This window comes from Stenella coeruleoalba (genome assembly GCF_951394435.1).
Source record: "Stenella coeruleoalba genome assembly, chromosome: 7".
Taxonomy (NCBI): Eukaryota; Metazoa; Chordata; class Mammalia; order Artiodactyla; family Delphinidae; genus Stenella; species Stenella coeruleoalba.
Window position 1 is genome coordinate 99,843,444 of NC_137153.1, and position 21,662 is coordinate 99,865,105.

The 21,662-nt window shown below is 44.8% G+C and overlaps 1 protein-coding gene across 12 annotated transcripts in view; it reads left to right on the forward strand.

Moving 5' to 3' along the window:
* The window catches only part of PALM2AKAP2 (PALM2 and AKAP2 fusion), a 619,204-nt gene extending 597,766 nt beyond the window's left edge, over positions 1 to 21,438 (forward strand). For 11 of the 12 annotated variants that reach the window (XM_079926224.1, XM_079926225.1, XM_079926226.1 and 8 more), the window contains 2 exons: positions 6,409 to 6,587; positions 17,433 to 21,438. In XM_079926224.1, coding sequence (XP_079782350.1) covers positions 6,409 to 6,587; positions 17,433 to 17,531 — 278 coding nt within the window. In that variant the 3' untranslated portion in view covers positions 17,532 to 21,438. The remainder of the gene's footprint in view (positions 1 to 6,408; positions 6,588 to 17,432) is intronic. The other variant, XM_079926227.1, reaches the window with a different exon arrangement.
* Positions 21,439 to 21,662: the final 224 nt, after the last annotated feature.

The window sequence follows — 21,662 nt, forward strand, 5'->3', positions numbered from 1 at the left end:
TATAATTTAAAATTAATTCATGCTTATTGTAGAAAAAAATTTGGAAAGTAAAGAATAAAGATAAAAGGCAAAGTGATTCATAATCCTAACTACTCCCTGCCTAGTTTTTCTCATGCACACATGTGCCTGGAAGATAACATTGGGTCTACATGTGTATTAGTTTCATATTGCTGCTGTAACAAATCACCACAAATATAGTGGCTTAAAGCAACACAAATTTATTATCTTATAGTTTTTGAGGTCAGAAATCTGAAATGTGTCAGCTATGGACTGAATTGTGTCCCCTCCCAAATTCAGTATGTTGTTGAATGCCTAACCCCCAATGTGATGGTATTTGGAGATGAGGCCTTTGGGAGATAGTAAGGGTTAGATGAGGTCATGAGAGTGGGGCCCTCATGATGGGATTAGTGCCCTTATAAGAAAAGGCACCAGAGACCTCGTTCTCTCTCTGTGATGTGTGGACACAGCAGGAAGGTAGCCATCTGCATGATAGGAAGAAAGCTCTCGCCAGAACCTGACCATGCTGGTACCCATGCTGATCTGACACTTCCAGCCTCCAGAACTGTGAGAAAATAATTTCTGTTTTTTAAGCCACCCAATCCATGGTATTTTGTTATGACAGTTCAAACACACTAAAATAGTGTCCTTCTGTGCTAAAATCAAGATCTTGGCAGGGCTGTGTTTCTTCTGGAGGCTCTTGGGGAGAATCCATTTCCCTCCCTTTTCCAGTTCTAGAGGCCATCTACGTTCCTTGGCTTGTGGCCCCTTCCTCCATATCCAAAGCCAACAGTATAGTATCTTCAAATCTCTCTCTCTCTCTCTCTCTCTGACCCTCCTGCATCTCTTTTATGAGGACTCTTGTGATTACACCAAGCCCAACTGGATAATCTTGGATAGTGTTCCCATCTCACAGTCTTTAACTTAATCATACCCGCAAAGTCCTTTTGCCATGTAAGGTAAATATTCACAGATTTGGGGGATTAGGGTTTGGACATCTTTGTGGAAGCCATTATTCTGCCAACCACAAGACTGTTCATCTTATCCTGACTAGGTTTTACCATGTGTCATGTGTGCACTTCTGTTTTCTTTTACACAGCTAATAAGTCGTGAGTTAGGATTTGAACCCAAGCAGTCCAACTCCGGAGCCTGCACTCCTAAACCCCTGCAGTATTTCTGCTTTTGTAACCTGCTTTTTCTCTTAATGTATTTTGAATATTTTCCCATGTCCGTAACTATTCCTCTAAATTTGAGAGACTAAAACATGACTTATAATGGCTAAATAATACTCCATCATCTGAATAAGCCACAACTAATTTAACCATTCTCTTATAGTCAGATGCCTTTGTTGTTTCCACATATGTAATTATAAGCAAACAAACGAACAATGGTGAAAGTTCTTGTACATAAGCTTTGTGCCCATACTTATTAGTTGAACTTGTGCCCATAAGTTAGTAGTTAGTGGTTAACTAGTATACACTAGAGAATAGTATTTTCCAAATTGTTTTCCTCAAGATATTAATAGGGATTCTATGAAATCAGGTTCTGTGGTTAAATAAATTTGAGAAACGCTGCACCCCCATTCCTAAACTAGAGATCCACAATCATATTAGCACTAAAACCTTAGAGAAGTCCCCTGGTAAGGAAATCTATCTCGTTTTATCGTTAAAGCTTTCTTTAGTCGAGTGTTTCTCAAACTTATTTGACCAATGACCTTTTGACCGTTTGCAGTGTTGAGTAGTATCCTTACAAAGCTAAGGTAATAGGATGTGATTTTAGAAATATGGCTTTGGAATCCTCCCAGCCAAGTGAAGCTGCTTATCCTCAAACATCTTTAAATGCTTAAGTCTAAAATGACTCTAGATGGAATAGTTTGGACAAAATCATATGTATGAAGTAAACTCGAGTATGTTTTCTGCCGTCCACTTTGAATTCTAGTCTAGCTTTCTTCTGTTGGTTCCTGTGTCAGTTAAGCTCATGTTGCCCCTGCTCCCTGCTCTGTAAATGTCAGGGACCAGGCCTTGGCCAAGACCCCCACAGGTCTGCCTTGAGGTCTGCGTGATGACACTTACTGTTCATGTTGTTTCTGGGATCCTTCAAGAGAGCTATTTTGTAGAGTGTTCAGCCCAGGTGAGAAACTAGAGAGCAGGATGTTTATCATTGAAAATAGAGGCCACTTTCAGCTGCCGTCAGCTCTTCAGTCATTCACCAGGTGAATAGACTTATATGAGAACAAGTTTTGATGGGACAAGTGGGAATGGGACCTGGGGGTACTGGGGAAGTGCTGGATGCACCCAAAGATAACCATCATTGTTTGGGGATTCTAATGAGATTTGTCCTCAGGGCCAAGGAACTTCAAAGTGCTTTCCAAGGCCATAAAAGATGAGACAGACTTCCCAAGCTTCGCATCACATTTATGTCATGATCCCCATGGCCCGAACAGTGCTGGTGTCTGCAGTGTCTGTTACTGGTGGAAGAGCACGAGAAGTTTTTTCACCATCCTAATCAAAGAGAAAACTCGATTAGGCTGCAAGCTAGGTCCCTCTCCAGCTTTTTGATGGCCTGTGTGGTTCCTAAGATTGCGTGAGAATTCCAGTCATGGTTGGAACCGTGCTGGAGGCAGGGTGCTTGGAGATCACGGTAGAGAAGGCCAGCCAAGCCGACTTCCCCAGATGTCAACCAGCCCAGAAGTCCGGGGTTGGGGCTCCCTTTCTCTGGAGACCTGTGACAGCTTCTCCTGAGGCTCTGATGTGGCCTTGGTTATCTGAACTCTTCTGTTCTCTCCAGGACCTCTCAGCCACCTTCTCTTTGGAAGACACTGCTCCAGACCCGCTAAGCTGGTCTTTGGTTCCTGTTACTCATGTGACCTCTAGTGGCTGTAACCGGCAAAACTTGCTCCGGGGATGGGTTTCATTTTGCTGGCATACTAAGAAATGAGCAGAAAATGTCCACTTCTTTATAGTAACTTTTCACGCTCTTTACGATTCTCTTTCAGCACACATCCAATTATATAATTTAGCAACAGTCAACACAATTTGGGTTCCAGACCTGACTCTGATTGTTACTAACTAATGTAATTTGGATTGATGTTAAGCATCTGAGCCTCCATGGTCTAAATTGTTCAGAGATGTCATGACATTCACCCTGACTACATCCCAGGGTGGTTGTAAGGATCAAATGACATGAAGCCTATCAATGAAATGCCATATAAACGTGTTTGTTATTACTCCAAAGCCATCGCGTCTGTGGTTCTGTAGACCAAGATGGTTTTATTTCATGTGCTTTGGTGAAGGCGTTTAAACACTTTGCTCAGATTCTGTATTGGGAATTCTGTCCCAATCCACAAGCATTTAATAAGTGGCTGCTCTGTATATTTCATAATGGACTTGCTGATTCATTCAACAGCCTGAACTCCTGCCTTGCGGGATTCAGCATTGACCAGGAGAGACAAGGTCCTCCTCTAATGGAGTTTACATTCAAATGAGTTAGGGGGATTCATAGCCGATTGAAATGGTCCCTATCTTCAGGTGACTTTACAGCTTTATTGAGAAGAAAAGCTTAAACAACCCGATTGATACAGTCAGTATGTGAAAAAGGCTTTCCCAGAAGTATAAACAAAGTATTATGAGGCAGGGGTGGTATATGTGAAAGGGTGAAGTTAGAGGCACTGAATATGTACTATGCTTTCTAGAAGTTTAATGCTGGAGGGTTGGCTGGTGGGAGATGATTTGGACACTTGAGAGGTCAATTAGAAAGTGACCAACCTGGTCATGTGGTATCTATATCTAGTTTTAGAAGAGTTGTGAAACTTTTATGCAGAATTTCCCATGAAATTGCTCATTCTTACTCCATAGACATATTGTTCTTTGAGATTCCAAATAAATACTAACTAGACTCATTGGATGCTTGCCATTCTAAATATTAACTTTATAAATATTAATTTAGTTCTTGTACCAACCGTATGAGGTAGGTACTTCTATCAACATACCAATTTTACAGATTAGGAAACTGAGATAGAAAAACTTCAAAAAAAAGGCAAGTAACTTGCCCTAAGGGTATTTGGCTGCTAACTAATGAGCTCAAACCCAAGCAGGCTGGCTCTAGAACTGCATGCTCACCACTGGGCTGTATTGTTTCCTCAAAGCTTCATTTTAAAAGTCAATCAGGGACTTCCCTGGTGGTGCAGTGGTTAAGAATCCACCTGCCAATGTAGGGGACACAGGTTCGAGCCCTGGTCTGGGAAGATCCCACATTCCGCAGAGCAACTCAGCCTGTGCGCCACGACTACTGAGCCTGCGCTCTAGGGCCCCTGCTCCGCAACGAGAAGCCCAAGAACACCTCAGCGAAGAGTAACCCCCGCTCACCGCAACTAGAGAAAGCCCATGTGCAGCAATGAAGACCCAACGCAACCAATAAATAAATAAATAAATAAAAGTTAAAAATAAAATAAAAGTCAATCAGAATTTTTAGAGATACACACTACGTATTCAGGGGTAATATTGCCTGAGGTCTGAGATTGCTTTAAATATTTTAGTACAGGAGGGTGGGAGGAAGGCAGGCAGGCAGGACAGATGGAGCAAGGGTGGTAAAATCTTGATAAATGTTTAATATAGTTGATGGGTCCATAGGTGTCATGATAGCATTCCCCGATTTCCATAATAAAAAATAGAAACCGTTTCTAGAGAATTTGAAGATTGAAGACCTTAAAATATTTGTAACCTTACTGTTAATATCAAAAGACTTTTTATCGATGATCTGGGTAATTGAGGTCAAAGCAATGAGTTTCACTAAGTTCACTAATGTAATGGTGGGTGTCTGTGTATTAAATGGAGTGTCTGTGTATTAAAAACCACTTCCCCACCTAACTGCCAAATGTGCTGGCCATATATATGTATTTTTTAATCAATAAAGGTTGATCTTCTTGCCAAATGTATTTGGTAGAATAGCAAAATGTTTGAGTTAGAATGGACTTCCAAGACAACTTCTCCCCAAATTCTCATTTTCTAGCTAGGGAAGTTGAAACTTGGAGAACTTAAGTGATCAGCTCAAGATTAAAGGGGGAACATTACATGATTGTCTACAGCCAACCTCATGGCTGGTTCATGGAAGAGCAGAAATTAAAACTCGGGCTTCCTGAACTCCGGGGGGCTTCCCAACTCCCATCAAAGGACCTATGCCCAGTAAAGTCCTATAGCCACCCACTCAGAGACATGGACCCCAGGCTTCACTTGTGATTCCAGCTCCATCAGGCAGTCTTGGGGGGAGTGAGGCAAAGAAAGATGAGCTGTCTTCATCTTGGGTCTGGAGGAGGTCAAATGGGTCTTTACCCTCCCCTGGTGGTTTCTGAACTTTTGTGCTTGAAATATCCATTTATTTTGTGTGTTTTCTCCACATTCCTTGTTCAGAGACCCTAGCTGTGTCTCCCATAAGGGGCATAGTTGGAAAAATCATGACTGTTGCACCTGAAGGTACTTCTCAGAGGTGCGTTTGGGGCTCTGGCAATATAACCCACTCCTTCATTGGCCAGAAGGCATTTCCCAAGAGGGTGGGATGCAGGCGGTCTTAGTGACAGTGCCTGGCATCACCGCACCACTGTGGATGACTGTGGACCCAATCTTCTCATGCTGAGAATACCTGTATGGCATCTCAAAAACTAAAACCTCACCTTTCCCAAGTCTGACGCACCCCTTTTCTACAACATTGAAGCTGCTGTTGTTGGCATTCATTCCTTAAGATCCGGGATCTCAAACCTAAGTGCTTTCAGGACCGTGGCAGGTAAGGTGAAGAATGAAGCTGGCCAGTGTAAGACTGGAGTGACCTGGGAAGAACAGCTTAGTTCTCGTTCAGAGGTTTTACAACATGTGTTGTCCATACAAAAAACCCAGGCTGGTCATCTGACCATTGGTGACCTCTGAAAGAGAAGAAAGAGGGAAGGGAACCAGGAGACCTGGATACCATCGCCAGCTCCTGGTGGCCCAGCACAGCCTTCCCTTTGTCGAGCCTAAGTTTTCCTTATCTGTAAGAAATGGGTCTTTAAGGTTCAAAGGCACCGCCACCTCTGACAGTCTGATTGTATGATCTGTGATAGAATACTTGTCCCCAAAACAACTGGAGGCAGCATCTGTCTGTCTGTCTGTCTGTCTGTCTGGCATATATCTGCAGAGTGCCTGAGAGCCCTCTTTGGTCTGACTGACTTTAAAACCGGTTTCCTTGAGGTCTTTGTTGGATGGGTTTGTGACATTAATCCTTAAGCACATTGTTCCCTGTAATAAAATGACCTGCACTTAACCATCATTCTGGTACCCCTCGGTATGTCAGAGGTTGCTTTTTTTGCCAGTGTTCTTCTCTTCTTTTCGAAAGCAGTCGTGACCAGACAAGCTTAGAAAGGGTGTTCTCTTCGTGTTGTTTCAGGGAAAATAGAGAAAGTCCAACCTCCTCCATCCCCCACACCTGAAGGTCCCAGCTTGCAGCCTGACTTAGCCCCCGAAGAGGCTGCCGGATCACAGCGGCCCAAGAATCTGATGCAGACCCTCATGGAAGACTATGAGACACACAAATCTAAAAGGCGCGAGAGAATGGATGATAGTAGTGTAAGTTTCTCCTCCTTTCCTCTTTTGCGTGTCCAAGGGTGAATTTCAGTACGGCGTACGGTACTCCGGTTCAGGCATGGATGTGTGTGCGGTTGTCTGGCCGGCACTGGGGTTCCGGCACCAGTTTTCAAACGTGTGGTTTAACATGCCTGCAGTTGGGTTGGGGGTTTTGCCTTGTTCTCAAAAACTTTGATCATGCAAAGAGTGGGTCTTTTGGCTGCCAAGTTCTAGTTTTGAGTCTACTGGTACGGCTAGTGCGTGAGGTGTGGGGTGTGTGTGTAGAAAGACACCGCGCAGGGGCAATGCGGGAGGAAGGACACGAGCTCCCTGAAATCACCCGCAGGCACCGGGGAGCTGATCTCAGCCATCGCTCGCCTGTTCTGTAGAGATGTTATTTCTCTAGAGAACTGTGACGATGCTATTCCTTCAGTGTCTGCTCTGGGCGATCCCTATAAATGGTACACAGTGCTCGGAAGACAGTATGTTTTGGGCTGTTACCAAGCCGGTGTGTACAGTCTGGCAGGAGAGAGGCACTTAAAATGACAGTTAAAAACCGCAGAGTTACCCTGCTACCCTCAACCCCGAGAACTTTGCACGTGACATTCCCACCAACCACAAAGGAAGTCGTCTACTCTGTGGTTTCTTTCTCCAGTAAGCGGCTTAAGAGCCAGTGCTGTCCACAGCCTGCACAGCCAGGAGCCTGGGGATCAGCCTCAGGGGTCCGTGCCAACCTCCTTGGAATCCATTAGCATTTATTGAGGTAACTACCTCCTCCCCCCAAATAGCTTGGTTCGGTTGAGGATACTCCCCAGTTGACCCAGGATAGTCCTGGTTTATGCCTGTTGTCCTGGAGTAATTATTAATAGCATCATCTCCTTTCCCTCTTAAAAGTGCCCCAGTTTGGATGCTAAATTATTTGGTCGCTTTACACTTGAATGCGATGGGGCGCACAGTAGGAATTCCGTGCTGATTCACTGCCTCTCGTATCCAAGCTGGCTGAGTTAAAGGTTTTCTGGAGTTGAAGCCAGATACTGAACACTTAGTGGTAAAGAAAGCAAGCAGACACACCTATGGCAGCTGAATGACCCGCTTGGTGTGTCTCAGTCTCCTCTCACTTGGGTTTGAGGCCTAAATTGCTTGGAATACTGGCCCAGCTCCTCTGTTGGGCTGGAATATTTCTGGGCTGTTCCCTGTATTGTACAGTGGGATGGGCCTGGCCCTTAATGGCTGCTGCTGAGGTTTCAACTGCCGGGGCTCCTTCTCTGAGCCTGTAGGACCTTTTCTGTCCACGAAGTCACTTTATCCGGCTCTTCTTTTCAGCCCTTTTTTTAGGTATTTTCTGGAGTCTGTGACCCCCTTGAAGCTTAGGGCTATAAGGGGCTTTTCTTCAATGATTCCACACCATACATCAGCAGCTTTGGTGGAAGTTAGCTGGGATGTGTAGATGGAAAAGAAGCAATGGGCCACTTGCCTGTGACCCAGCTGAGTGATTTGGAAGCACACTCTCTGTATCTCTTGTGCATGCCTTTTGTGTTGAAGTGCAGGTGTTAGGGGAAAACACCATACCCAGAAGTGAAGTTACTCATTTCATAGGCAGAGGCTGACACACTAACACTCAGGCAGCCACCTGGTGAATGTCAACCAGGTTGGATTTTCCCTTTTCATGAAGGAAGCTGCTTAGAATCAGCCTTTTTTTTTTTTTTTTTTTTTTTTTGCGGTACGCAGGCCTCTCATTGTTGTGGCCTTTCCCGTTGCAGAGCTCAGGCTCCAGACGCGCAGGCTCAGCGGCCATGGCTCACGGGCCCAGCCGCTCCGCGGCATGTGGGATCCTCCTGGACCAGGGCACGAACCTGTGTCCCCTGCATCGGCAGGCGGACTCTCAACCACTGTGCCACCAGGGAAGCCCTAGAATCAGCCTTTTAACATACTGATTGCCCTTCACTTACACAGTGAAGTGATAGCCTCCTGTCTCTATTTTTCTCAAGTAAATTAACATTTCGGGTAAGAAAGAAACCTGCTAACTAATCAAGCTGTTAATATCCCCAGATCTCAAATTCAAGGCCAAGTGTTTTGCACTGTTGTTGATATTACAAGAGAACCAAGTTTGTTGCTGTTGAAAATTCTTAGGAACAGAAAAAATAATCTATCCAACCCACTATATCCTCTTTTAAGAGACCCAAATCTGGAAAACCACCCCCCCCCAAAAAAAAAACATACTTCAATTGCTTCTAAAATAAATATATGCTCATCAGTGAGACTTCATTTCAGAGCCGCCTGTTAACCTGTCTTAGTTCTTTTGGTTCAGGGGATCTTTCTGTTGTGTCGTCATCCATCACTGGAGAATATGTTGAAGTTCATCTCTTTTCCTAGTTGATCTGTGGCCCCTTCTTTAATGGTCTCTCATACCAGAAGGATAGTCATAGGGGGCAGCTGGATGGCTTGAAGCTTGAGTTGTGTTGTAACTGGCTTCCCTGCTCCAGAGGTTGGTAGTTCTGCTCTCCTGGCTTCGTCCACATACACTGTCCCCAGGGCAAGCTGTGGCTTCTTCGATCCTCCACCCGCTATGAACCTCACTTGGCTCACCTGGGTCCAGTGTCACCCGGCACTTCCACCTGCCAATATTCCTTCCAAAAAGTCAGTTGGCAGCATTTATGAGTCCCTCACGCGTGATCAGGACCTAACCACGTGTTCACCCATAGGAAGCAGCAGGCTCTTTCTGAATTGAATGAGAAGCATTCTTATCTGCTGTACTTCCCAAGGAGAAGGTAGACTTAAAAACAAAGTGGGGTAATTGGGATGTATGCGTAGTGATGCGCTGGGTACAGTGATGTCAGTGAGCGTGAAGGAGAGAAAGAGAAAGAGAGGGAAGGCAAATGAAGCTGTGCCCGCGTTTCCATGAGTAGCTTTCACCAACCTACCTGGGGAAAAAGACCTCATCCTCACCAGCAGAACAGGTACAGCATCCCTCCGCCCCAGAGCAGCGACGGTGTCTGGAGTCCTGTCCCCAGTTCAGGACCCTTCCACTCTCCCATTTGATAAAATATCACCTGCAGGACAGGAGGGAGGCCTCTGGCTCCCGGGATCCCTGCCAGGGGGTGGGGTGGGGACAACCGTGCAGTATTTAGTAGTCTTTTTCATGTTCTTAGCTGGCCTCTCTCCTGCTGGAAGCCCAGTGAGGGCTCAGAGAATGATGGAAGATGGAACATTAAATCATGAATCTCTCTCTGGGAATGTCTGCCCAGGAGTCACTATAGTAGTCGTATGAAGTCACCTGTCGTATGAAGTCACCTGTGGATGTTTCGCTTCCTTTTGCAGTTGGTGACAAAGTCAATGACAAGGAACCAGAAAAAGCCGCTTTTCTGAAAAGGTTACCCCCAAACGGCCATCCTCGTTCCCAGCTCAGGCCTTGAGATAACCCTTGAGTAGCGACAGTCTTCATCCGCCGGGGCTGGCTTCCTTGTTCTGCATGGGGTGGTCCCTGATGAGTGTCTCCATGCTCAGGGCTGAGCCAGGCTCCACCTCTTAAGGGACCCCTTGGCTAACCTGGGGGTAGGAGGATTGCTAACCTCCACCGACACGCCTTACCCTGGGCTGTTTCCCAGCCTATACAGGGCCTTTGTGAGAATTAGCAAAAGGCACCCTTTTTCAAAACTCTGTGTGGATGCAGTCCTGCACCAGCTACACGGGTGGTGAGGGGAGTCGGGGGTCTGAGCTTCAACCCCATCCATCCCCCCAGCCTGGTGTTTTTGTGCAACACACACGCTGCCCACCCAGATGCAACCGTCCTGCTCTCAGTGGAGGTTTCTTTTATCTGGAAACGTTATCTTAAGTGGAAATGTCCCCTTATCTGGGCCTGATGCCATCTCTGGTCAGTCATGCAACTCATAATGGCCTGATGAATCATAGTTTCCTGTAGGGTTTCTTGGTACCTTGCAAAGGAAGGATACTGAGGCAACACTGTTTTTCTGGCCAGTTTTCCCCCGCAGTCTGACCTGAGCCTCAGAAGACAATGAGTTCTTGAGTCAGGGGTGCTCTTGAACTTGTTTGGTAGATTTGCTTTCCCTTTCTCAGTTGAGGGGGTGCTGGGCTGAGTCCAGATTACAGCCTCCTGGACATTGAGCCCCATCCTTCCTCCTAGCACACAATCTAGGTGGGTTTTTCCTGTGTTCTCTTTCTTCCTCTTTTGCCCCCAGAATAGTTACTGAGAGGGCTTTCAGCCTTCCCTGCCTGTCTTGGAATAAAAGAAGACCTCTTTGATTCCTGGGTTAAGTCCAAGCTGGGGGCTGGCAGTCACTGCTTTTCCAAGAATTCCTGGCACACACTTCCTTCTAGACCAGGACACCCTTTGGGAGTTCTAGCCAAACTCTCACTGGGTGGATGGAGGAAGGCCGTCTGGCTCCAGTGCCCACCCCCGCCACCGCAGGCTGTATGGGAGCCAACATCAGTGATGCTTTGTGCCCCCAGCTCTCTCGGGTTCTCACACATGCCCTGGGAAGGTGCAAAGGAGACGAGCACTCCACATTGATCAGCCCCCGGTCATCAGTCTAATCATTACAGAGCTGTGATTTTTTTTTTTTTTTTTTTTGCGGTACGCGGGCCTCTCACTGTTGTGGCCTCTCCCGTTGCGGAGCACAGGGTCCGGATGCGCAGGCTCAGCGGCCACGGCTCATGGTCCCAGCCGCTCCGCGGCATGTGGGATCTTCCCGGACCGGGGCACGAACCCGTGTCCCCTGCATCGGCAGGTGGACTCTCAACCACTGCGCCACCAGGGAAGCCCCAGAGCTGTGATTTTCAAGTGCAGTACCTAAGAAACAGTCAGTGATCACAGACATACGATCCCTCCTATCCAGTCCAGTGGGCTCTTTGGCATGGTCACCATGCCAGAAACCAATCAGTGCCTCTAAGGTCGTGAGTGTACATGCAAGGTCATGACCACTATTCTGGAGGAGGCTGTCCAGAGTCAGTCCTTCTAACTCATTACCCACAGCCGGGACATTTTTTCTCTGAGCTTTTCTTGTAGTGACTTTTAGTTTCCTTTATAGGAACTAAAGGATCATTTTAGTTCCTACTTAATCACTCCACTTTCAGGAACTTATTTAGGACCCGCGAGGTCGTGATGAGGGAGGCTGCTTGGTCTCCCTTCGCAGTGCCATCCTTAGAGCAGCTCCAGAGAATCTGCCTCTGCAAACCTCGCATTCAGACCATCCCTGTCTGTGGTTAGGGTCTTCTTTTCACGGGACAACAGACTACAAGACTACTTTGGGGTTCAGAGACGCCTACAGGTAGGGGAAGGGCTGTTTGTCCACAGATGGCAGTAGATTCTAACAAATCCAAAATGCCCTTAAGGATCTTGCTGGCGGGCAGCTGGTTGCATACAACCCAGGGGGGAAAGAATCTTGTTAATTCAAAGCACAGAAGATGGAAGCGACAAATCTTGAATTAACGAAGTATGGCTTATCTGATATTTTTATGGAGGAATAATAGGGTATCTACTTGCTGCAAAAGATACAGACTTTTAAATAAACGAATATCAGATGAAGCAAGTCTTGGTGTGGGTGTGTCCTGGTCTCCTGATGTTACCTCCCCTCTTGTGTCCCCTCCCCCCTCACCGGCGTGGTGCCAGTTCCCAGCTGGGGGGCGTTTTGTGAGTGTGTCTCTGCCATGTACTAACCCTGGTTTTTCCCTCTCTGCCAGTACACCTCTAAGTTACTGTCTTGCAAGGTGACTTCCGAGGTACTTTTCCACTTGTTTGTCTTGGTCTTCTTGCATGCCTGACCCAGGTGCATGCTGTCGTGGTTTGCCATTTCCTCATGGGGTTTTCTCCCTGCCTTTTCTGAATGAGGTGATTGCCTTGAAATGTTAGTGTCCATGCAACAGTGGTACACGCGGCTGTGCTTTGCTGTGCTGTGCTCTGGGTTGGAGAAGATTCTGTCTTGCTCATGGATCTGGAAGATGTTTGCACTAGAGGGTACGACCAATGGGCTGTTTGGATTTTTGTTTGTTTGTTTCTTCAGGCACTGACAGCAAATCTACTCTGGTCTGGTTAGAAAACCGTGCAGCTCAAGAGGACTGGGCTGTCGGTTGGGATCAGTCCTTTGTTTACCTTAACACAAACCCAGAGAGCTCCATGCCATCACTTTAGGATAACTTATTCCTACTGCGAACCAACGCAGCCCCCCCTCTCCCCCCCACCTCCATCTTTAAACCTGTACTTTTGGTTTGGAAGCTTTTTTAAGCATTGAATTTCCCCCAAGCTGCCTCCTTTCCCCTACAACTTCCCTTTACACAGATTTCACAAACCTGTGCTATGAAAAAGCACAATATTTTAATTTTTTCCACATATATATTGACTTATTTATATGAGAAAGCATACTGGCTTTTATATTTTTTATTTCTAGAGCATTGTATTTTTATTTTAAAAGAATTATTGTAAATATACAGAATTGTAGAGAATCATTTATTCATTAACCTGGTTGACAATTTATTGAGATCCTACTACACATCAGGCACTTTCTGGGTTCTGAGAAGACAGCAGTCACCTGAACGATGTCCCTGATGCCATGGAGCTGCATGCCAATGTGTCAAGGATATGGCAAAGTAAAATAATAAAGCCCCCTAGCCAGCTTTGTGCATTCTTATCATTTCATAATATTTGCTTAATATTTTAAAAAGAAATTAATATTGCAAATACCATTCAAGCCCTCTTGTTACCTCTCCCAGCTCCCATTTCTTTCCCTCTTGAGAGGGAATTTTTCTGGAGTTTGGTGTTGATTGTTTCCATGCATGTTTTTATCCTTGTACTACGTATGTCTATGTACATAAATTATATCTAATGGTTTTGCATGTTTTCGAACTTTCTATAAATAGATCATATTGTAGTATCCTGTACTCTTTATCCTGTCTGCATCATTTTTAGATGTGTCCATGTTGATACTTATGGCTCTAGTTCACTCATTATAATTGCCGTATATAGTATTCCATTGAATGAATACATATCTGTTTATTCATTCTTCTAGTGATGGAAATGTAGGTTGTACTTTTCTTTGCCATTACAAACAATGAGTCAATGAATGTTATTTTACGCAGCTCTTTGTGCGACCTATGGAAGAAAGTCTCTAAATATATCTAGGGGTAAAAGTACTGGTTATAGGGCTTACCCGTCCTCCCGTTCACCACCTATTGCAAACTACTCTTCAAACTGGCTGTGCTAATAACCTATAGCACAGTGTATATTTCACGTCTCCATATTTAGCAAAACAATTATGGTTCACTGTAGACGTGAGCTGATTCTTATCAGTAGGTTCTTTTCACAAACTGTAAAGTGAATATTGAAAATATCACTACATGGACCTTCTTCAGTGTCTAATTGTGGGTCTCAGGGAGGAAATGCTGGTTTAAGAATTAGACCCTAGGAGCCCACATCCCCTTGGAGTCAACGTAAGATTGATGAAAATCTGGTCAAATACATCCAAGGAAGATAAGACTGGGCCCTGTCTGCCTTCAGTGGAAGATATGAGGGATAAAATATTAATATAAATGTTATTTAACGTACCTGTCTCTTGTTTTATATCCCAGAATAAAATGATCTAGGTTGATTGCTGCTCAAACTGAAGTGATTCACTTGAATTCCCTAAGCACTGGAGAGAAAAATTAATACTAGAGGATTGTTCAAAGAGAATTGATTTTCTTTTTCTCCCACCAGACCTGAATCTGATTTAATTTGTGAAAACGATAAAATCTTAAATCAGGTCTTCGTATTATTATTATTTTTTATGTTTTTCTCTCTCCATTCCTGTGGAGTGTATTTATTGCCCTTTCTGATGCTTCTTCCTCCGTACGCCCCCCCAGCCACTGAGCAGCCGTGGAACATGCCGGCCCAGAGCATCGACTCTGCACCCAGAGTTCCGGGTTCACATGTTAGCTCTTCCTCCTACTAACTGACGTTAGATTATTTTAAACCTCTCTGTGCTTCAGCTTCTTCATATGTGAAATTCATAGTGTGAATCCCATAGAACAGAGGCGAGGATTAAAACCCGTAGCTGGTTCATGGTACCTGTGATGTAAGTGTTTACCAGAGCCCCAGAGGCAAGTGCTTTTTTTAACCCAGAAAGGAGAGGAATGGACTTTAGGAAATAAAGTTAATATGTAGAAATCTAGAAGAAAAGTTCTAGATTTGCTAGAGCTTTATTCACACACACACACACACTCACTCACACACACAGTACTCTGAATTGTGGAATAAATGCTCATTCACATACCTTCCCCAAGGGCTTGGCTTTTTTTTTTTGCGGTACGCAGGCCTCTCACTGCTGCGGCCTCTCCCGTTGCGGAGCACAGGCTCCGGATGCCCAGGCTCAGCAGCCATGGCTCACGGGCCCAGCCGCTCCGCGGCATGTGGGATCTTCCCGGACCGGGGCACGAACCCGTGTCCCCTGCATCTGCAGGTGGACTCTCAACCACTGCGCCACCAGGGAAGCCCAGGGCTTGGCTTTTTGAATCTTCAAAAGGCCTGTTGGAGGAGGGAAGAGACTGTTCTATCCTGCACATGAAGCCCTGTGCCCGACACTTGGTAGGAACCCAATAAATAGCTGTAAGATGGATGGATAGATGGATTGAAATGAGTTCCCAAAGAACAGAGTAAATTAAAAATTTCAAGATGATTGAGAATTAAAATAGGGCCCAAATACAAGACAAGGGACATCTGAAATTGACAGGGACTATTTTTTTCAGAACCTTAGATTTATTTTTGGCTCTTATGTAAACCTTTCAGTTTGTATGTACAGTCTGCAAGGCAAGCATATGACTGTTTTACACAATGTAGAGCTCCTTGTCGAAACGTCTTATGTTTGAATACCACGTGGTTGCTTATAAAGCCCTTTCACATGATGAGAGAAATACGTAGTTATTGTTTAAGAATTTGCTATGCCCTGGAAACTTTGGTAAATTCTTTGCCTCATTTATTTGCCTCATTTATTCCTCAGACCACCTCGGTACTATGGTTTTTATTATTCTCTTTTTACATATAAGGAAACTGAGGCACAGGGTAATAAACTTACCCAAGGTCACATAGTTACTAGGATTTAAACTTAGACCTGCCTGGACTTCAGAGGCTGCATTGCTTCCTGAGAGAGCCTGTGAAATAGGGCAGGTGTTGTGTCCGTTTTACAGATAAAGGAAGTTGAGACTCAAGATGCCATGAACGACAGGCACAGAGCTGGAAACAAAGCTCAGGACTTGCAGTTCCAGTTCCTCACTGCCTTCCAGTACCATGTTACCAGGCCTTGACTAGAAGAGTCTACTGTTTAACTCTACCAGACTTGGAAACATGCTTTCCTCCTACTGATTTGTTATTCTTAGGTGTTGACTAGGTGACCATGATATGTTTACACACCAACACTTTAGGGCATGGTTTACGTGCTTCCTGGTGAACATTCCTTCAGGAGACATGATTGAGTTGTGTCCTATACATCCGGTCAAAGCCGTCCCTGCTAGGAGGACCGGGGAAGCCTTCCTGGAGGAAAGACACTGCTGCTCTGGGAAGTCCATGCATTTGTCAGAGGTGTAGAGAAGCAAGTTGAGATGCCCGCTCCCTGCCCAGACCTTTAATCTGACCAGAATTTGCTTACGTCTGGGCTCCCATCACTGCCGGTAAACCTGCCTCTCCTTGCTTCTCTGGAGTTGCCAGCATCTCTGTCCCTTGCCAGAATGATTGTTCTCAGAATAAGCAAAGACTTCATCGCCTATTGGTTGGATAACCAACTAGTGTTGGCTCTGCTAGACTTTAAATTCAGAAACTGCACATCCTAAGCTAATGCCACAGTCATTTAACTGGTTGGCATGCAGGGGCTTGCTTTCGGTGCAGTGTCATGAAATTGAGCCATTTCTCCTGCGTTGGCAACCTAAATGTCATTCATCTGGATGTCATCTGGACCAAACTCAAGCTGGAGCAGACTGGTGAAGGATCCCCCCTGGGGTCCACAGACTCTTCTGGGGAGCCGGAGGGAGGGTGGCCTCACCCCGATGGTGGTGAGCCTATTTGTCCTTGATGTGTCACCTTTCACTTCCTTTACCAGCACCTGTGGCCCTGAAGTTACATCAAAATGCTCAGATTCCATGTTTTAGTGGCCTGAGAAGCTCTTTTTCTTTTCACTTAATTCCTCTTTCAAGCATAATTATACCAAAGTAGATTTTTGTGGTATAAATATGATCACAGCTTAGGTAGGTCCACAAAGCTTGGTGGAATGAATTCACACTGGTTCAGTTGTTTGGAATTACTTTCCCGTCTGCTTGTTTATGAAGAGACCAAGACTGTCCATAGCTGTGCTGTCCAGTATGGTAGTCACTATTTCCATGAGGCTATTGAAATGAAAATTAGTTAAAATCAGATATTTAGTTTCTCAGCCACACTAGCCATATTTCAAATGCTCAGTAGCCACGTGTGGCTCATGGCTGCCATATTGGATAGCACAGATACAGATCACTGCCATCAGACTGCACTGATCTATAGCATGTAGCAATCCACTTCGTTATCTAAAAACTTGACGCAGAGTCAGGTCTAGTTCAACGAAACTTGCAGAACATTTCAGGAAAATTCAGTCTCTCTATACTGAAAATGATGGGTCAAAAGTGAACTTTGGCTCTGAGGTGAATGCTACCCAGAACCTCCCACCCCGCCACCTTTACTTTCACGTCTCTCCTACCTCCCAGCTATACCAGACGCTTTACCACTTTCCCCCTCATTAGATGCTGTTGAGAGAGGGAAAGGAGGAAGGAAACAGAGAAGTTGGTTTGTGTTCATAATGAACAATCATGAACTCTGCGTAATTTTTTCCCCTCTCTCTTCAGGTCCTTGAGGCCACACGGGTTAATCGAAGAAAGAGCGCATTGGCCTTGCGCTGGGAGGCGGGGATCTATGCCAACCAAGAGGAAGAGGACAATGAATAGTCAACATCCTTCCACCCAGGAAGCTTCTTTGGTGCTTGGGTTCCCAAGAAACCAAGAAATCAACACATCAAAGCATTTTAATAGAATATTTATTAAAGTGCAAACAAACTCGGCAATCCTTATGCAGACCAGAAGAAGTTGCAATGTACAATGATGAAAAATCAAGTGAAAAAAGCAGTCCACCCATCAAACACGAACTCCCGGGAGTCAGAAGAGAAAGGATTTTTTTTTTTGTAACTCAAAGAATCCCCTGGGTTTGGACCACAGTTGATCCAAAAGGACAAAGAAGTTACAAGCAAATTGACATGGTTGCTACAGGCAGAACCAAGACTAGCCTCTCTGGGTGATGAGGAAACATTGGTAATGTGGCCATTTGGAGAAGCCACAGAGCTGATGCCATCCACCCAGCAGAGGATATTTCCCTGTGCCTGCACCGGTTTCCACCCATCATAGCATCAGAGGTGTTGGACTAACCCCATTTACTCCAGCAGCTATAAAATAATGCTTCTCTCTCTATTTGCCCAGAAGAGGCAACTATGGTTCCATGTCTATTCCGTTTAATTGTTTTGAATTGGGAGCAATTAAGGATCGCAGTCCAAATTTTGAAGACAAGATTTCTTCATGTTGCAAACACAACCTGTTCTGCATTAGGAGGTTTAGGAAGGGGGGGAGAAAGCCAAACCAAATGGATTATTTTAGCTTTAGGATCTTGTCTGCTTATGATATTGACTGAGCTGCAGTTTATGAGAACACGTTTTCACAATTCTGTTTCTTTATATGAAAACTATATTTAGTGGGCAACAACTATTTTTATGATGGGATGGGGGAATATATCCATGTATAAAACCTATACACATTGAACAGCTTGGTTCAAGAGGGGAGGGGTATTTTTAGAGTGGTAATAATTGAAAAAAGGGCGAACTCTGCCTTAGAGAGGTAGACGATGAGAAATAAAGAGGTGTTTATAACTATATTTTATATGTAAAGTGGACCTTCAGGGGAGTAGGAAGAATGATACGTTGGATCAATCAGAAAGAGACAGTAAAGAAAGCTCACGAAAGGTAGACAGAGAAGAAGGGAGGGGGAAAGAGTGGGCAGGTAAGGAAGTTAGAAAGATTATTTTTTCTGAGCAACCAGTATTTTTCAGGATGATACAGAGAAAAATATAGAATAGAAACTTAAGTGCAGGCTTAGGTTCAGCCACAAATCCTAAAGGTGGTGTGCGTGCGTGCGTGTGTGTGTGTGTGTGTGTGTGTACACATGCCTTTGTGTGTGTGTGCAAAGCGCATGTGTGCTCATGAGTAAGGGTGTATGTGTGTGTGTGTGAGGATTAAAATTCCAGGATGATCATGGGACAAGGGTGTTCACTTATTTCCTCCAAAGCTGTTTGCCAGCGTCAGGAGTGAGTGAGAATTTCTTTTTTATGAAAAGGATATAGAGGCTCCGAGCTGATGCAGTATTTGTAATATTAAGTTGACCTAACATGGTATTTGCATGGGTCACAATGGCAAAGTTTTGAGCAGTTTTGTAATTTGACATTTAGGAAAGTACCATATTTATTCTCATGCTTTGTATCCATGCTTAGTATACGCTAAAGGACACCAGCTTTACTCTTTCTGTCATTTAAAGCAATATGATAAGGGTATTCAATCATTGAATGCCCTCAATTTCTGGATGAGAAATTTTTCAGTTCTGGCCATGAGAAAAAAACTGACCAGCCTTCTTTTTTTCCGTCCCCTTTGTTTTAAAACTGTGGTTTTTAAAAAAGCAATAAGTAAGTCAGACCTCACTAAAATGCATTTTTGTTTTTATGTCTTTATGTCATAAGCACTAATGTGTTGTCCTGACAAGTAGCAGTCCCACCAAATTTGTACGTAGATTCATAAACGTTATCTTCTTTTATTAGACTAGTGTCAACGTTAGGGGAAAGTGTATTCATAAGCGAGTGGTGGACACACAGTAAAACATGGAACTCTGATAACTTACAAGGATCCTTTGGAACTGCCAAGGGAACTTGCAATTTGAAGCCAAATTCTACAGATGGATAATTGGCGTCATCTTTATATGGTTCATGCTCCTGAACATTCTGAACGAATAGTCAACAGAATGTGCTAGACGCTGGGGATAGGAAACAAGTAAGATCCCTGCCGTTAGGGATTTATTTTCAGGTGGGAGAGGCTGGCATGGAGACAGACATTCCCAGGAAAATGAGCTGAGGCGTCCTGACAGGTGAAATGGGGGCACCCGGGAAAGAAGGATGCTTTGTCTGAGGATTTCCAGCGTTCCCAAGACAGGCACGGGAATGAAAACAGTTGGAGCAGCAGCGTCGTGTGGCCCAGGGATGCAGGAGCTGCTAGGATGCCTGGAGAACAGAATGGTTCTGTGGGCTGCACAAAAAGTGAAACATGCTTCATGATTTCTGGACTAACTCTGGATCTGGTAGTGACCATAGACTTGATACAGATGAACTCCCCATCTTTTGCAAGAGGAAACAGTGCTCAGGACTTCCCTGAAGTTTTTGGTTCTGTTTTGAAGAAAACTGTGTACCCACCTTAAAACTACATTTGAGAAGAGAACGGGCAGCTGAAAAGAAAGCTTAGGAGGCCACACAATTCCTGGAATCGCTTTAGAGGCAGATGAGTTGGTCTTTGACTGCAGTTGATTGACCCAGACACACTTATTATGTAGAGTTACAGAGCCGGGATCCTTTGGTTCGCACTTTGGATAGGCAACAAATGCAGCGTTTGCGTGACTCTCTCACAGTCACAAAACCGTTTAACTGTGGCCCCTACATCTCCATCCTTGCTTGTTCCCTTCTGCTGCCTTCTGATGACTGCTGTCCATTTCCTTGTTCCACTCACGTATCATCCTGTTACAATGTAAATCAAAGTTCCCTTAGCAGAGCCAGATTTTCTCTGTGCTCTTGAGTTTTTTACTCATTTAAGAAACATTGGGCCATGGCTTTGTACATAGCGCCGTGCTAGGCTCTGGGATCCCAAATGAACCCCTTTAACTTCGTGAAGATGCAGCGGACCCCTGGCGGAACGTCATCCGTGCCTAATCCGTCGAGAAGAAGAGGCTTGTCCAAAACCTGGCCTCCGATGCTCATCCCTGCCCCCAGATAGCACACAAGCTTGTTAATCTCAGCTCGAACAGTCGTTTAGATTCTGTAGATGTTAAAAGCTTTCCTGAAAGTATTCCATTCCGCAGTGTTGATAGATGTTCACTTTCCTCTGGAACTGATGACTGACATTCCTTGGCTTTCTCATCCAGAAATTATGGAAACAGGGTCTGTCAGTGGCAGGAGGCTGGGCTGTGTCCTACGTGCATGACACATGCAGTTTCCTTGCCTCTTTACACCCATGCATGCTGCCTGCCCTAGACAATGACATATAAGCAGTATATAGATCAGTGCCCACATATATATACAACACACACACACACACAAGGCATAACAAGGAACACTAAGACAGTGTTGACTCGTCTCAGAAGACAAATAATTAAACATTTTTTCCAACTAAAGAATGGATGTAATTAAACTATGTATTGAAAAAAATAGCCTAAGTGTTTAGAGATGGTGACTATATCCAGTTGTAGTAACAGAACCAATTTCCTGAATTTTAAGCATTCAGTGAGTGAGCTGCCAATTTTGATTTTGTGTTCCTCTTTACCCAAATGACTTTTTTTTTTTTCTTTTTTGGAGGAGGGGGCACAAAGCAGCAATACTGTGTTTGAAAATGATACTCTCTGTATCTGGCTCTCCTGTGTATGTTAACCACTTCAATGTTACTATCCTGCTTCGGTTTTATAGTGATTGTGAGGCATTCAATGCAAGTATACAATTATTTTCTCATTAAAATCCAGTGTGTGTTGTGCTTTTATAAACGAGGGCCACTTGTTTGACTGTCGGGGGAGGTTGGAGGACCGAGCAGCCCGAGGGTAGCATGCCAGCGCTCTCACCTCTAATTCCATGGGGCCACATCTGCTCCTTGCATATTTGGAACCAAGAAAGCAGTACTAGCTGGCGGGGCAGACCTTTGACAGGCTGTTCCCAGTGCCTCCTTTGGCCATGTTGTCTCCAGCTGCCGTGGCTAGACCTGGAAACTCTGACAGGACCCACAGAAATGATAC